General features: G+C 49.5%; 4 protein-coding genes across 4 annotated transcripts; 2 read left to right on the forward strand and 2 right to left on the reverse strand.

Annotated features, from left to right (window-relative positions):
• The first annotated feature begins 73 nt into the window (after window positions 1-73).
• On the forward strand, window positions 74-4,534 carry PV09_00923 (uncharacterized protein). The gene is made up of 2 exons (XM_016353746.1): window positions 74-4,183; window positions 4,240-4,534. Exons 1-2 carry the CDS (start codon window positions 275-277, stop codon window positions 4,252-4,254), a joined length of 3,924 nt encoding a protein of 1,307 aa, XP_016218899.1. The 5' UTR covers window positions 74-274; the 3' UTR covers window positions 4,255-4,534.
• Window positions 4,383-10,934, reverse strand: PV09_00924 (uncharacterized protein). The gene is made up of 2 exons (XM_016353747.1): window positions 4,937-10,934; window positions 4,383-4,884 (listed from the first exon to the last, which is right to left on the reverse strand). Exons 1-2 carry the CDS (start codon window positions 10,585-10,587, stop codon window positions 4,878-4,880), a joined length of 5,658 nt encoding a protein of 1,885 aa, XP_016218900.1. The 5' UTR covers window positions 10,588-10,934; the 3' UTR covers window positions 4,383-4,877.
• Window positions 10,935-11,316: 382 nt separating this feature from the next.
• On the reverse strand, window positions 11,317-12,476 carry PV09_00925 (uncharacterized protein). The gene is made up of 2 exons (XM_016353748.1): window positions 12,273-12,476; window positions 11,317-12,215 (listed from the first exon to the last, which is right to left on the reverse strand). The coding sequence occupies exon 2, from the start codon at window positions 12,105-12,107 to the stop codon at window positions 11,520-11,522; it is 588 nt and encodes a 195-aa protein (XP_016218901.1). The 5' UTR covers window positions 12,108-12,215; window positions 12,273-12,476; the 3' UTR covers window positions 11,317-11,519.
• A 57-nt stretch (window positions 12,477-12,533) lies between these two features.
• Window positions 12,534-14,044, forward strand: PV09_00926 (uncharacterized protein). The gene has a single exon (XM_016353749.1). The coding sequence runs from the start codon at window positions 12,686-12,688 to the stop codon at window positions 13,739-13,741; it is 1,056 nt and encodes a 351-aa protein (XP_016218902.1). The 5' UTR covers window positions 12,534-12,685; the 3' UTR covers window positions 13,742-14,044.
• The last annotated feature ends 323 nt before the right edge of the window (window positions 14,045-14,367 follow it).

Consider the following 14,367-nt stretch of genomic DNA (forward strand, 5'->3'; position numbering starts at 1 on the left):
GCTAGTCACCTGACTACGCGAACCCGTGTCTGACCGCAGAATCAGGAAACCTTATGATTTATTCCCTTCCATTCCTTTGCATTCTCCAACTTGCTAAGAGGTTTATTTCCATCTATTTCGGCTCATCCGACTTGATACGCGTTTTACGGATGGAGTCTTCCTAGAGCCCTTACTAGCAAGTAGCCATCCCTTATCCTCTCGACTTGTTATGAGCAGATTGCTTAGTCGTAGCATATCTGGTTAAGACCACTTCCTTTCAAAGGACAGAGTCAAGATGTCTATGATAGACAAGCTCCAGATCCTGGGCGTTCGTTCGTTTGATAACAAGAAGGGAGAGATCATCAAATTCTACAGCCCCCTAACGCTCATTGTCGGTTTTAATGGATCTGGTAAAACGACAATCATCGAGTGTCTTCGATATGCTACCACTGGAGAGCTTCCACCAAACAGTACAATGGGAGGTGCTTGGATCCACGATCCTAAACTAGCTGGTGAGAACGAAGTGCTTGCCCAAGTCAAGTTATCTTTCAACAACGCAAACGGCAATCGAATGGTGATCAACCGAAACCTACAGCTTACCGTCAAGAAGTCTACAAGATCTCAAAAGGCGCTCGATGCATCCCTCTTGTTGATTCAAAATGGCGAGCGAACGACTGTATCCACGCGTGTTGCCCAGCTAGACAACATAATGCCAGGTTATCTTGGGGTATCAAAAGCTGTTCTGGAGTCTGTGATCTTCTGTCATCAAGATGAGAGCTTGTGGCCGATGAGTACGCCTGCGATCTTGAAGAAAAAATTCGACGAGATTTTTGAAGCTCAGAAGTATACCAAGGCAGTGGAGAATATCAAACTGATCAAAAGAAATCAAGAAATCGAATTGCGAGTGCTCAAGGAACGAGAGGCAAGCGCTAAGATCGACAGGGACCGAGGAAAAGCCAACGAGGACAAATCACTGAAGTTGCATAAAGAAATTGAAGAACTTACGCAGCAGCACGATGAACTGCAAGAGAAGTTAAAGGAAGCACACGCGAAAGCCGAGATGGCATTTGATAGAGCTGCGCAATTTGAGCGAATTGTGGTTGAGCTCAATGGGAAGCGCATTGAGGCTCAAGCTGCCACGCGAACAATCAATAGCCTCAAACAAAATATGCGGGAAATGTCGGACTCTGATCAGGCATTACGTAACATGCTTGACCAGTATGAAGAGCGCCTTCTTCAAAATGAGCGTGATAAGGCTGAGCTCACAAATGTATATGGCAATCTTGCTCATGAACTTGAACAGAAACGTGAGGCTCTCGGAAAGAAGCAGTCAGAACTTGGTTTGTACCAAGGCCAGAAGCAGCGCTTTGAGGAACAAATCTCCTATCGCAGAGACCTTGTCAAAGACACAGCTAGGAGGCACAACATCCGAGGCTTTGATGTTGACATCACTGAGGAGCATATTTGTGACTTCATGGAAAAACTTGGCAGAATGGCGCGGGAGCAGCAGAATGCCTTTGAGAGGGCACGTAAAGAAACATACGAGGAGACACAGCAAGCCCAGCAAGAACTTACAGCGCTAAATAGTCGGAAATCAGAACTTACACAGACGAAATCCGGTGCGCAATCTCTCATTTCAAGAAATGATGAAAAAATCCATCGTTATCAGAATGAGCTTGACATGATTGATGTAGACGAAGGGGGAAAAGCTGTACTCGAGTCAAATATCGTTGACCTCGAGAATAAGCTTTCTCGATCAAAAGAAGAGTTTGTCAAGGAAAACTTCGATGCAAAAATCCAGGTTGCCGAAACTGAGCTGCGTTCCTTCGATTCTGAGAAGCAGAAATTTGATAACGAACTCCTGGAGGCATTGCGCAACGCCAAAGAATCGGCCCGGGTCGATTTGCTACATAAAGATCTGAAAGATCGTCGTCAAGGCTTAGAGACTGTGTGCGGCGCTCATGGTGATAGAATCAGCCGCATACTTGGATCGTACTGGGAACCATCCACTTTAGAACAAGTTTATCAGAATGTGGTCTCAGAGAAAACGACTTCTGTCAAAGAGGCTGAACAGATGCGGGAGGGCATTCTTCGTGAGATTGATCACGTCAAGTATAAGCTGACGACTTGCAAAGAGAACCTAGCGCGCAAGGAGAAAGACTTTGTCTCTCACGAGCATGCTATCGTTGAAACTTTCGAGCAGGAGGGCTATAGTCCGATGGATTTCCCCGAGTATCTTGCCCAGCTTGAGGCGGAATTGCAGCAAGCCACAGCAGATCAATCTTCGTTTGAGGCCATGGAGAAATACTATCTGGAGTGCAAAGAGATATTTAACAAGACACACAAGTGTCGTCTCTGTAAACGCACATTCGACGATGAAAAGGCAGAGGGAATATTTCTGCAGCATATTGAAAAATTCCTTGCATTGGCAGCCAAAAATGCTAAAGGCGATTTCGTGAAGGATGCGAAGGCATCATTGAGCAAGGCTGCGGAAGCTCGACCCCATTATGACGCTTGGGTATGTCTTGAACAAGAGCTTCCAGCATTAAAGCTGGAAGTCAAAACTATTGAGAGTCAACTAGACGCACTTAATAGGCAACTCGAGCAACAGGACCAGGCTGTACAGGTTCAAGAGGAAGCAAAGCGAGATGTCGAGTCATACGCAAGGACGATTCAAAGCATAACAAAATATCACAGTGAAGTTGTCAACATTGAGGCTCAAATTGCGCAGCTAGCTGCATCTCAAAATGATCAAAAAAATATAGCACGTAGCCTTGAGAAGATTCAAGAAGATCAGAAAGCTGTTGCCGATCAAATACGAACCACGAGCCTCACGCTCCAGCAGCTTCGCAGTAACAAGGATCGAAACCAAACCGAAATCACATCTCTCGAATTTCAGATTCGGGACGTTCGATCCCAGCTTACGCAAACAGTACACCAGCTTAAAGAGAAGGCGAGCCTACAAATTCAAATTGAGGATTTGAAGGCACAAAATAACCAGCAACGCGAGATTATTCGTCGCGCTGACCAAGAAATACAATCGCTTCTACCACAGATTGCAAAGATTGAGATTAAACTAGAGGATATTCGAGTCCGGGGAGATGAACGGGACCGGGTACTTCAGAAAGATGCAGCGAAGCTCGCAGACAGTCTCAACCAGCTAAAAGCAGCTGAACAGGAGATTAATACATATATTGATCGCGGTGGGCCTCAGCAACTTGCTCGAACGAATCGTGAGCTCGCCAGCATTCAGGGAGAGATAAGTCGCATAGAGATGGAGCAGCGCAATGTGACGGTGCAGATCAAGAGACTGGAGAACGAACTCACAAACCACAGCGAAACCAAGCGTGCAATACATGACAATATAACCTACCGTGAGAGCGTTCGACATTTACAAACTCTCGAGCAAGAAATTACAGAACTCGAGTCTCAAAACGCCGAAGCGGACAAAGCGAAATATGAGGCCGAAGGCAATAGATGGCAGATTCAACGTAACAAATACAGCGCAGAACAAGCAACCGTTGTGGGCTCACTAAAATCCAAAGATGATCAGTTGGCGCAGCTGATTCAAGAATGGGAGACCGACTACAAAGACGCTGCCGACAATTATCGACGCACTCATATCCAGACCGTTGTCACCCAAGCCGCCATCAATGACTTGGCACGATATGGTGGTGCCCTGGACAAAGCCATTATGCAGTATCATAGCTTGAAGATGGAGGAAATCAACCGCATCATCGACGAGCTGTGGCGCAACACCTACCAAGGTACTGACGTCGACACCATCATGATCAAGTCGGAGTCCGAAACACAGAGACAGAACAAATCGTACAACTACCGCGTTGTTATGATCAAGCAAGATGCAGAAATGGACATGCGTGGACGGTGCAGCGCAGGTCAAAAGGTTCTCGCTAGCATCATAATTCGCCTTGCTCTTGCCGAGTGCTTCGGTGTTCGCTGTGGCCTCATTGCGCTCGACGAACCGACCACGAACCTCGACCGTGACAATATTCAGGCGCTCGCCAAGTCTTTGTCGGAGATCATCAAAGTCCGGCGTCAGCAGAGCAACTTTCAGTTGATTGTCATCACTCACGATGAGGAGTTCTTGAAGGCGATGAATTGCGCTGACTACGCGGATTATTACTACCGCGTTTCTCGAGACGCAAATCAGTGCTCGCAGATATTCAGACAGAGCATTCAAAACGTAAGTGCATACATAATTTGGAAAATGTAACACAATGCTAACATCCTCTATTGCAGGTCGTCGGCTCATGAATGGTATGCTACGCTCATGTAAAGATACAGCAGATTGGGAACGTGTATGCAGTTAATATTAAGTAGACAATGCGATGAGAATGTCTACTAAAAGAAAAAAAATTTTTTTTTTCATTCATGAGGTCTTCCGGGCTTCTTGTAACAAACCTGGGAAAAGACTGAAATCAAGGGAACAAAACAAAGCAGTGGGTTACAAGTTGGCAGAAAGAGCCACCAACAACACGTGTCAAATATCCGATCTTCCAATGCTACTTTGTATTCTCGAAATGAACTATCATCGCCTTAAGTGAGAAGGAGTCCTGCAAACAAACCGTCACAAATTCATGATAGAGAAAGTAAGATCGCTGAGTAGCTAGTCCTAAGAACTGTCCTGAAAATTTTTAAATAAACAGCGACTACTAAGTGTCCTGTCGCTAAAAACTGTTTTTATACAGAAGATGTATCAATGATGACTAGCTATGAAACTTCATTTTTGCATAAGAATGCAGATTTTGCTAAGGACTGCCAAAGTGGATAAAAACTAGTACACAGATAAGGAAAATGCCCCGTTACATGACGAATCGACATAATGTTCAGAAAGGGTTAGAGATGATCTTCACGAAGTCTGGCAAAAGGGAACCAGGTCAGTCACTGGAATAGGTCATTAGCCATTGTGAAGAGAATGCAGTCCGTATCAACTTACTAGACTTCCAGCGGTGCCAGAGCATCAACCGCGTAGAGGAATTGACCTTTCTGGTCCGCATCTGCGAGCCAGTCGTAGGGAAACACAACCAGGTGGCCCTGAACGAGTTTAAGAAGCTCCTCCGCGTCTCTTTTGTCTAGCAACATATCCGCATCATCGGCATGGAATGGCCTGTGGCTTGAACGCGTTGTAGTCCTGCGGCGTCTACGTTGACTGCCTCCAGCGGTGTCACGTGTAGACGTTGAGTTTGATTTTCCTACAGGAGGTGTTGTTCCACGAAGCTCCTTCTCCTTGACCGGCTCGGAGATAGTGATTGTGCGTTGGCGACCAATCTCGGCCCTATCAGCTGTGCCGTTCGCCTCGGTGAGAGAGCCGACATCACCGAAACCATTGCCATTAGCATCATGGAAGTCCCTAGAAGTAACGCCCTCCATGCCTCTGTCAGAATTGTCTGGTTGAGGACTGAAGATGGGCTCATTACGAAGCGCCTTCTTCTCTTGATCTGCTGCCCATTCTTCAACCGTACCATGGGGAAAAGATGATTTCTCATCAAAAGAATTGCTCTCCTTGCTGTTGTCTTTGCATAGGTAACCGGGTGTTGCCTTCTCTGTAACAGATTCAGATTGCAAGAGTGGATTCGTCACACCGTCACCCGGTGGACCACTCTTGCCTCTCGAACCTTGCTGAGCACGGGCAGGAGCTTTTCCTAGGCCTTGAGCTTCTGCAAATCGCGCACTGAATGCCATGTACTCCTTGTACTGCTGCCAGGTCTTTACTTCGTTGTCTGGCTGGCAGCGGAAAACCTGCCGGTATATTTTGGTGTTGTTCTCGGCAACTGTCTGCCATATATCATTAAAGAATGAATCTGCAATAGGGTCTAACATGCAATCAGGTGTAACTGTTGGGCGCCGCATATCTTGAAGCAGAGGTTGTAGGATACGATTCGATGCAGATGACAAGGTTCTCTGCATGGGAGGGCCGCCGATGTCAGTATCATCGCTGACTGGCAAAGCAGGTAATTGAGACACTTGCGGCAAACCGAGGTCGTGGGTGTCCATGCGTTCTGGAGGAGGTGGGGGCAGAGTTTCCGGTCTCTTTCCCTCTGCTTCCGCGGCCTCTCGGGCTAATTTTCTCGCCAAGAGGTCCGCTTTGTTTTTCTGCGGCGAGGATGTTGTACCTCTGCCTTCAGGGGCAATATCCGAGACGAGCACTTCATGATCGTATAGCGTTGTCGTGTTACGCGCTTCTTGATCGCCCTGGTTGACATCGTGTTCGAGCATCTTATCGGCACCCATGCCGAGCAGATCCTTACGGAACTCTTCGTTGTTGTTGATACGGGCATCTTGGGTCTTCTTTTTTGTTGGTTTTATATGCGGGTTGTTCGCTTGCGTCCAATCGACGTCGTGGTTAAAGCTCTTCAACTGTTCTTGCTTCGCAATCAATTCTTCCTGAGTCTTGTGTCTGTTACTGATGAGCTTCTGTTCGACAGCACGATCCGAGTCTATAGATGCCACGGACTGAGCATCCTCCAGTTCGCAGCTGTGACCGTGGCCTTTGCCGTTCACAAGACCCATTTCGTATTCGATCTGGGCATTCTCCAGCTCTTCGTCCCGGATTTTGTCTACATCAAGACCGAGGTGCTCACGCATGAGTCGCACACGGAGTTCATGAGCAAACCGAGCGACCATGTAGTCCTCCCCTGCCATACGCGATGGGATCATGTCCTTGTCCCGGACAATGGCAGCCACCTCCGAATCTCGTGAGCCTAACATTGATCTTTCATTGATGTTAGCGGAGCCGATTATGGCAATGCGGTCATCCACAATCATGACTTTTGCATGAATGTAAAGTTGTTCAGTAACTAGTGCTTTCGTTGGGCCAATCTGTCCGTGCGACCGCAGAGCATAGAATTCAATGTAGTCCTCAGGTTCGATCCCATGATTTCTAAGACGAGCAAAAATAGAGGTAGGCCCACGGCAGATGCTTCGGTACTGGCACTCCATGATAATACGAACACTGCTTCCGTCTTGCGCATCCACTGCATTCTGAAAGCCAGGCATCAATGGAATGAGGATGCAAGCGCGCCACCACTCCTCATTCTCGTGCGCGCGAATAATACGTTCGACAAGAGCGTCGCCGATCTTGTTCTCAATGACCGTCCCGCTCATCTCACACGAAGTGATAAAAAACTGGTTTTCAATGTAGACGAAGTGCTCGGAATTTTTGATCATATCCACATAAGCGTTCATGATGCTATGTTCGACTCGGGTAGGCGTACCGATGGACCACGAGCAAGCAGATCGCAAGATCTGCACTTCACACGTGCCTTCCAATTCCAGAGCCTCGAGATCGGCAGGTATGAAGTCTGTTGGCGGAAGCAAGAATGGTGTCGGGCGGGAGGGCGTCCTTTGCCGTAGCAAGAAATTCCAACGCTGGATGAAGTGACGGCTGAGATCGCGAGCAGGCTGACCAACCAATTGCATACCAATATCATGCCACGGCATGCGAGGAATCTTTTCTCGGTCGTACATTTCCTCATATGGTTGGTCAAGGTTAAAAAAATCCTGGACTCGCGGATTCGAGTAGTCTTTCCCAGGCCATAGCTGGCAATTATCAGCATCTCGTGGGATATTCTTATCAATCTCAAATCCGGTTGGCTTGTCGTCGACAACAGGGTGCGATGGTAAGTCCCATCTTCCGAAACACAAATCTACACCTCCGCAGAACGCAACGCAGTGGTCGACAATACATATTTTTTCGTGATGGGCCCAGAAAAACGTACCCTGCCGGATCTGGTTCGGTGATCTTTGGACGAAGACGTTGTTCTTGCCTTCAGGATTCAGCGCGAGCAAGGAGAACTTTGAAAATTCCGAGTCGATGGGTATGGCTGTGTTTATGTTCCGGTACATGATGACATAAATCTTGACGCCCTCGGCAGCTTTACGTGCAAGAAGCCTGTCAAGCCTCCATCGTTGGCTAATTGCCGCCGGGCGACGCATGTATAATTGTGGGCTGAGCCACCAGTCGTGAATATATATCACATCTCTCGCCATATCGATTGCTCGAGAGACATTCCACATATAGTCACGGCCGTCTACCAGGAACTGTGCCCATACTTTGTGTCTGACAGGCGCAAAGCTGTCATACCTGTGGTGCTTCGCCCATTCTGATTGTGATGCAATAAATTTGATGGATTCTTCAAATTGGGCAGCAATGTGCTCGCTCCTGGCTGTGAGTTTCCAGAGTCTTTCCGTGTTGTTGATCCTCAGTTGATGATGCGTTGGATGTCGCGCCGCATCCCCAGCTCGTTTGGCAAGTTCCTTAGCGCTGTCATCGCGCTTTTTGCCAGTTCTCTTTCTTTCAACAGAAAACTCGGGATCAACTAGTATGACATCATAGACATTCATCTCCTCCAGAGAGTCGACACAAACGAGGTAGCTTTGGCGGACAAGAAACCACTTATCACTGCCAGACGGGAACTTCAAAGCCTTTTTATAGAAAGGCTTAAAATCCACACCACGTGTCGACCTAATGCTGAGCACTCCTTCCTTGCCATGATAACCTTCGGAAGCAAGACGAACCCCCAAAGCAGAGAGCTCGAGAAAGGCACATAGGCGGTTGCTATTGCGCCCGAACATGACGTATGTTACGAGTTTGTGGAGATACTCTTCCAGCTTTCTTCGTTGTCTTTCAGGTACTGTTTCTGCACGCTTTCCTGAGAGACCTGTGTTAACACCAGAGTCCTGTTGTCCAAATCGTGCAGACTTTTTCCTCGACAGTTGGAACGATGAGCGTCTTCTCCTCCCTCCTTTACCTGGACGATCGGTCTCGCTAATTGCTCCCTCAACACCGCTCTGCTCGCCCGCAGTGTGTTCCTCCTGTTCTTCATCGGACTCATCGAACTTAAGACCGCGTGTGCTAAAGAAATCTCCAACAAAACCAGGAAATGCGCTTCTCGGAAACTTGGGCAGTTTCGAGCGCTCGGATTTTCTCGTAGGATGCCTGTATTTTTCGACGTTCTCCTCTGTCTTATATTTGACATGCAGTTTGGCGAAATCTTGTAAATCACGTTTGATGACCCACTTCATTCGAGCAAGCGAGCTCCCATACTCGAGCTCGATGCGGAATATTGCGTGTTTACCTTCGTCGTCTCGCTCACTGTCTGTGACTTTGAGGCGCAGTTGCTCTAAAAGGACCGGCACACGTTTATGTCCACGCTCATCCCTTTGAAACATGCTGGCGAAAATGAGGGCAGCTGGTGCACCAGCTAGCAACTCTGCCATTAGTTCTGCCGACTTCGCCGTATCAACACGAGTTGTATCATCCTTCCTCCGAGTACCCAGCATCTTTAAACCAGCTTTCAATTGACGCCATCTTTGTTGACCCATACTCGTAGCTCGTTCTTGTCTAACTCGCCACGGTGACGGCGAACCATCCGCATCACGTCCCGCGAAAGAAGTCAGCATGCGAAGTGCTGTAGGTCGTCTGGAGGCCTCAGCTATGTCGTCGCTGCGCGGAATGGGTCGAGGTCCACTATAGGTCAAACCTCTATGACCAGACACCCAGTTGCTACCTCTTCGAAGAAAACCGTCGCCGTTTAACCTACTCCGCCCTTCATCCTCCGAAACAGCCGCTCTTTGATGTTCAGGTATATCCGACATGGTAGCGCGTCGTGGTAGGAAGGCGGGGCGGCTGTGGGGTGCAGATGCAGGTGGAGTACGGTCTCGATCAACAGAATCGCGTCTGAATGCAGGTACACGTGTAACTCGTGGTGTTGTTGGGGCCGTGGATGGTCCCTCGTCCGTCTCCTTGCGGAATTTTCTCTTCCGCTTTGTTCTAGAAGGTCCATTGCCCTCTGCCGCGCTCTCTTCCGCATCTGCATCTGCTTCGTAGCCCCCAAATCTAGGCTCCGTGGTACCATCGTTTCCTGGAGAGGAGGGTGCCATCTTATCATCAGATCCAAACCCGCCTAAGGACCATCCGCTCAAGCTTCTGGTATGTCCCTGTGTCATTGGTGTCGTCAACGCCTTCAGCTTGGACATGAGTTGCGAACCCAACTTCTCTTTGTCTGCTCCTCTCGTCGCCTGGTCTTCACCGAATCCCAAAGACTGCTGCCTCGAATGACCAAGGTACTCACTGGCAGGTTTGTCAGATCCGTGAGCCCCAGAACGGGCAAATTGCACGCTCCTGCGAGGAGTAGCGGTGCCAAGCTCCCTTGTAGGTTTGCGTGACAATCCGCCGTTGGTTGCGGTAGCCAAATCGGTAGCAATATCGCTCTCCTCCTCTTGCTGCGCATCTTGAGCATCGGGCGATTTATGCATCAAGTCGTTGGTCGGGCTGACACCTGAAACCCCTGGCGGCGAAGAGAAAGGGAACTCGGAGCCAGACTCAATGGCTGCGGAAGCCGACGTTCCCACCACCATAGGTGATGGTAGGAGTATACCATTGGGAACTGCATCGATGGGTAATGAGGCATTGGGCTTGTGCTCCGTCCGCAACGGCGAAGCCACTCGAGGTTGTGAATCACGAGTCTCGATGGCTGGTCGGAGTGCTGGTGATCCTGTCTTGGGACTTATCGTGGCGGGCGAGACGCTGATGTCGCGCTCGTCGGGGGGATTGATGTTTACTGCATGCTGTGGGAGAGCGGCCATGCTCGGTCGGCAGGCTGCAAAAGAGCGGCTTGCTATGTCAACCGCCAAAGTGCAGCAGCAAGTCCCTTTTGACCGCCTACAGTTTCTCAAGGCCTGTTTGTGTCTCGCCAAGTCAAGCGGGCGAAGTGGTTGACATGGCCGGGTGCAAAGGTCAGAATATCAAACAGCATTCAACGGGAGCACGGGCAAGGGTTGACAAGGAGAACGGGGGGGAGTTCGAGTCCGCAAAGGGATTAATTGTGGGGCGAAGATATCAGGGCGCAAGTCCAGAGAGTTGAAAGGGCGTAGTCAGGACCGGTCAATGGGCACGCGAATGTTGAAGCGCCAGATGGCGGGTTAGCGGTGCGGAAGGAGAGTACGTCTTGGTGCGTCCGGTATGTCAGTTGCAGCACGGGGACGTACATGCAGCGCAGACCCGGGGGGTGGGGGTTTAACACGGACGGAGCAGACAAAGCCAGAGCCAAACTAGCGCTCCTTCATCACGCTCCCAAGGCGGGCGTCGGTTGGGTTGAGCTAGGGCAACAGGGGTGCAACCGAGAATCGTATGCGTTCGCGGTACCGTGATCTACCTCTGCACGTCTGTACTTGTACATGTTGTGGAATACCGTCCCGCGTGTGCTGGGACAGGGCTTCCAGGACGCTCTGTTCAGGCGCGGAGCATGCTGGCCATCACTGGCGATCAACGTAAAGACCCACCAGGGCAACTACGGAAGACTTGGACACGCCCACGGCAGGAAACGTGTTGGACACAAGTTTGTGCTTGATTCAAACCCAACGTCTGCGTGGGAACCGCCCTGCCATGCTTGCGCGCGCCAGATCTTGATCTTGCTCTGTACCTCCGCAATGGCCGTGGCTAAGTGAAGGGAAGGAACGGGCGCAGGTCCTCGCGCTTTCCCGTCACGTCCTTTGCGACACGCCCTTTCCGCATTCTATCAAGAAGGCTGCTCTTGCTGCTGTTCCTGTCCTCGCTGTCGCACCTTCTCCACCCAAGCCTGGCAGGTGCGCTCGTCCTGGAACACCATCACCTTATCTTCACCGTACTCCTTGATCATACGCGGGTACTCGCGCGCGTGGTTTCGCCTCTGATACAGACATGCCAGCAACACGTTGTGTTCATGACTCGGCCATAAGATCCCCCATCCGTTCTCGTAGTTCTCTCCACATACCTGCTGCCTCGTCCATATCCGCCACGCTGATCTCAGCAGCAGCCGCCACAGCACAGGAACGACTGGGTAGTCCAGCCAGACAATGAGCTCTGCCCGCCTCCAGGTAATATCAGCGAAGGCACGGAAATTCCCATCGGCGATCCATTCGCCAGCTGGATCGAGCTCACGATCGAGAATAGTCTGCATCACGCCCTTGGGCGTTTGTTGCCAGTTCGGCCGCCAGAAGATGGCGTCAATCTCCACATGCTTGATGCCCAGTATACTCGACAGTTCTCGTGACAGTGTGCTTTTGCCTGATCCACTCTTCCCAAGAACCAATATGCGCCTGGCCGTTAGTCTATGCCCATCTTCCATTGCGAACCTGATGAAAGCGATGATAGCGCGAGAGAATAACGGTTTGCAGACGCAAACTAGAAAAAATAAGTCGAGACCAAAGCAGGATGGCTGCTCCTGCTCGGACTCCTATTATCCACCAAAGGAGTCAGAGCTTTTCCACATTGAGATCTGGAGAAAGAATGCCTTAAAAGGAGAAAAATTCTTATCCTCTCAAATTGGACACCGCTCAGAAGTTGCAGATGTCTGCATGAAGTATAACTGTTCTCGCAACGATAGCGGCTTGATCAAAACAGGTAGGCAGTCGAATGTGTCATAAAAATCCATGCCCTATATGTTCAACAGAATCATCCTTTTCCTAGACAGAAAACATATTCACAAATGCTGAAGACCTGGATGTCACGTCCCGACAGATCTGTTGGGAGGGGTGTACCTATCTGCCCCACCATGCCTCGGCATATGGCTTTCCGCACCTTGAAGCTGTTTAACAAAATGCTGAGCAGCAACTTTCACTTCATTATCGATGGCGAAGAGCTAGACTCAATAAAGTACACGGGATTAGTACAATCTAGCTCATACTCGGCATACCCTCCTCCGCCATGGCAACCAACAATCCTCTTGAAAACATCTACTCAGCGTCGTCACCAACAATATCTTCCACGGTGCACGCAATCGCGGGAATTCTAACCACTGTCTATGGTCTGCGTGAATTACCGTCTGATATCAAAGAGCTTGCTGTTCTATGGTTACTACACCCTCGTCTACAGGATCAAACTTCAATGGCTCCAATCGCTGCAGATGCGATCAACCATTGGAACGCTCGCAATGACCGTGGCAAGAAAGGTCTGATTGCAGTATCTTTCGACCAACGCAATCACGGTTCTCGCCTTGTGAACAAACTTGCCAACGAAGCATGGCGCCAGGAAAACCCACGCCACGCGCAAGACATGTATTCCATCTACCAAGGAACAGCCATGGACACATCCCTCCTACTTACACATCTTCCATCATACCTACCACTGCACCTCCCACAACCTGCTGAGCACCTCGTTCTTGGAGTCTCGCTGGGTGGTCACGCAGCTTGGCATTGCCTGCTCCAGGAACCGCGCATAACCGCTGGTGTTGTGGTCATCGGTTGCCCAGACTTCTCGAGGCTCATGCTGCAGCGAGCAGAGAAGTCACGTCTCAAGACGTTCGGGCCCAACTTCTTGGGCTCGCCTGATTTTCCGCCTGCGCTTGTGCAAGCTGTATGCGAATCCGATCCAGCAGGCCTACTCCTCCCGCCGGAGATGAGGGCTCCCGCGCAGGTGCACGATATTGTGCCCTTCACGTTTGCGAGAGAGCGTCTGTCTACCCTCCTAAGCGCAACCCTGGGCAACAAATCAATTCTCAATCTTTCCGGCGGGGCAGACAAGTTGGTTCCCTATGCTCAGAGCGAGACATTCTTGAGGTTCCTCAAGGCTGCTATTGACCCTGAGAAAGGCTGGTGGAAGAACAACGGTGTCGTACTCGAGGACAAAATCTTTGATGGCATCGGCCACGAGTACACGCATGAGATGAGAGACGTATCAGTCAAATTCATTGCCGATGTGTTGGCTGGAAAGGTCAAAAATGCAGCAGGAAGTAACACGTCATCTAAGGTGAGCAAGATCTAACTCTCAGTGAGGATGACTAGAAACATAAAAACAAACGTACAGAGAGGATAGGAAAGAAAACATAAGATTATATGTAAAAACCACTCCACATCAGCTTCTACTGTACATAGCATCCCATGCATGGAACAAGCACACAGTGTATGCCACACAGCAACGAGCAAACAAAACGGCATTTTGTCGAGTCAAAAGCGACAATCCATTTCACCCCTTCCTCCTCGAAAATCAGAAAATATTAGAACTATATGAACAGATTCTCCTTTCCACCACTTTCCACTTTCTCTGCAATTGATGGGCACAAAAAGGATCAAACTCGAAGTGCATGGGGGAATAATGTGAGAGCAAAACTACCGTTGCAAACATCAAGACACTCGCGCATATACAACCATACATATCCAGCTTTGTTCCTTCAAACCTGTCCCCCCCGTTATCCATTGGCCACATAGGTGAGAGCGCGCTCACACACTCGCAAACGCCTACTCATATCCTCTGATCTCCGCGACATTCATTTCGCAATTCTGATAACGAAGAAGATCAGAGCTCTGCGACGAGATAACGTAACTTAATCAAAGGCCTTCTTGAGTTTGTCAATAAAGACGCTGAGCCTCTTCTTCTTTTTCTTTGGTTTC

The sequence above is a fragment of the Verruconis gallopava genome, assembly GCF_000836295.1.
Source record: "Verruconis gallopava strain CBS 43764 unplaced genomic scaffold supercont1.2, whole genome shotgun sequence".
Taxonomy (NCBI): domain Eukaryota; kingdom Fungi; phylum Ascomycota; class Dothideomycetes; order Venturiales; family Sympoventuriaceae; genus Verruconis; species Verruconis gallopava.

Coding starts and splice junctions, on each gene's coding strand:
- PV09_00923 (XM_016353746.1), top strand. CDS start 275: ATGTCTATGATAGACAAGCTCCAGATCCTGGGCGTTCGTTCGTTTGAT.
- PV09_00924 (XM_016353747.1), bottom strand. CDS start 10,587: ATGGCCGCTCTCCCACAGCATGCAGTAAACATCAATCCCCCCGACGAG.
- PV09_00925 (XM_016353748.1), bottom strand. CDS start 12,107: ATGGAAGATGGGCATAGACTAACGGCCAGGCGCATATTGGTTCTTGGG.
- PV09_00926 (XM_016353749.1), top strand. CDS start 12,686: ATGGCAACCAACAATCCTCTTGAAAACATCTACTCAGCGTCGTCACCA.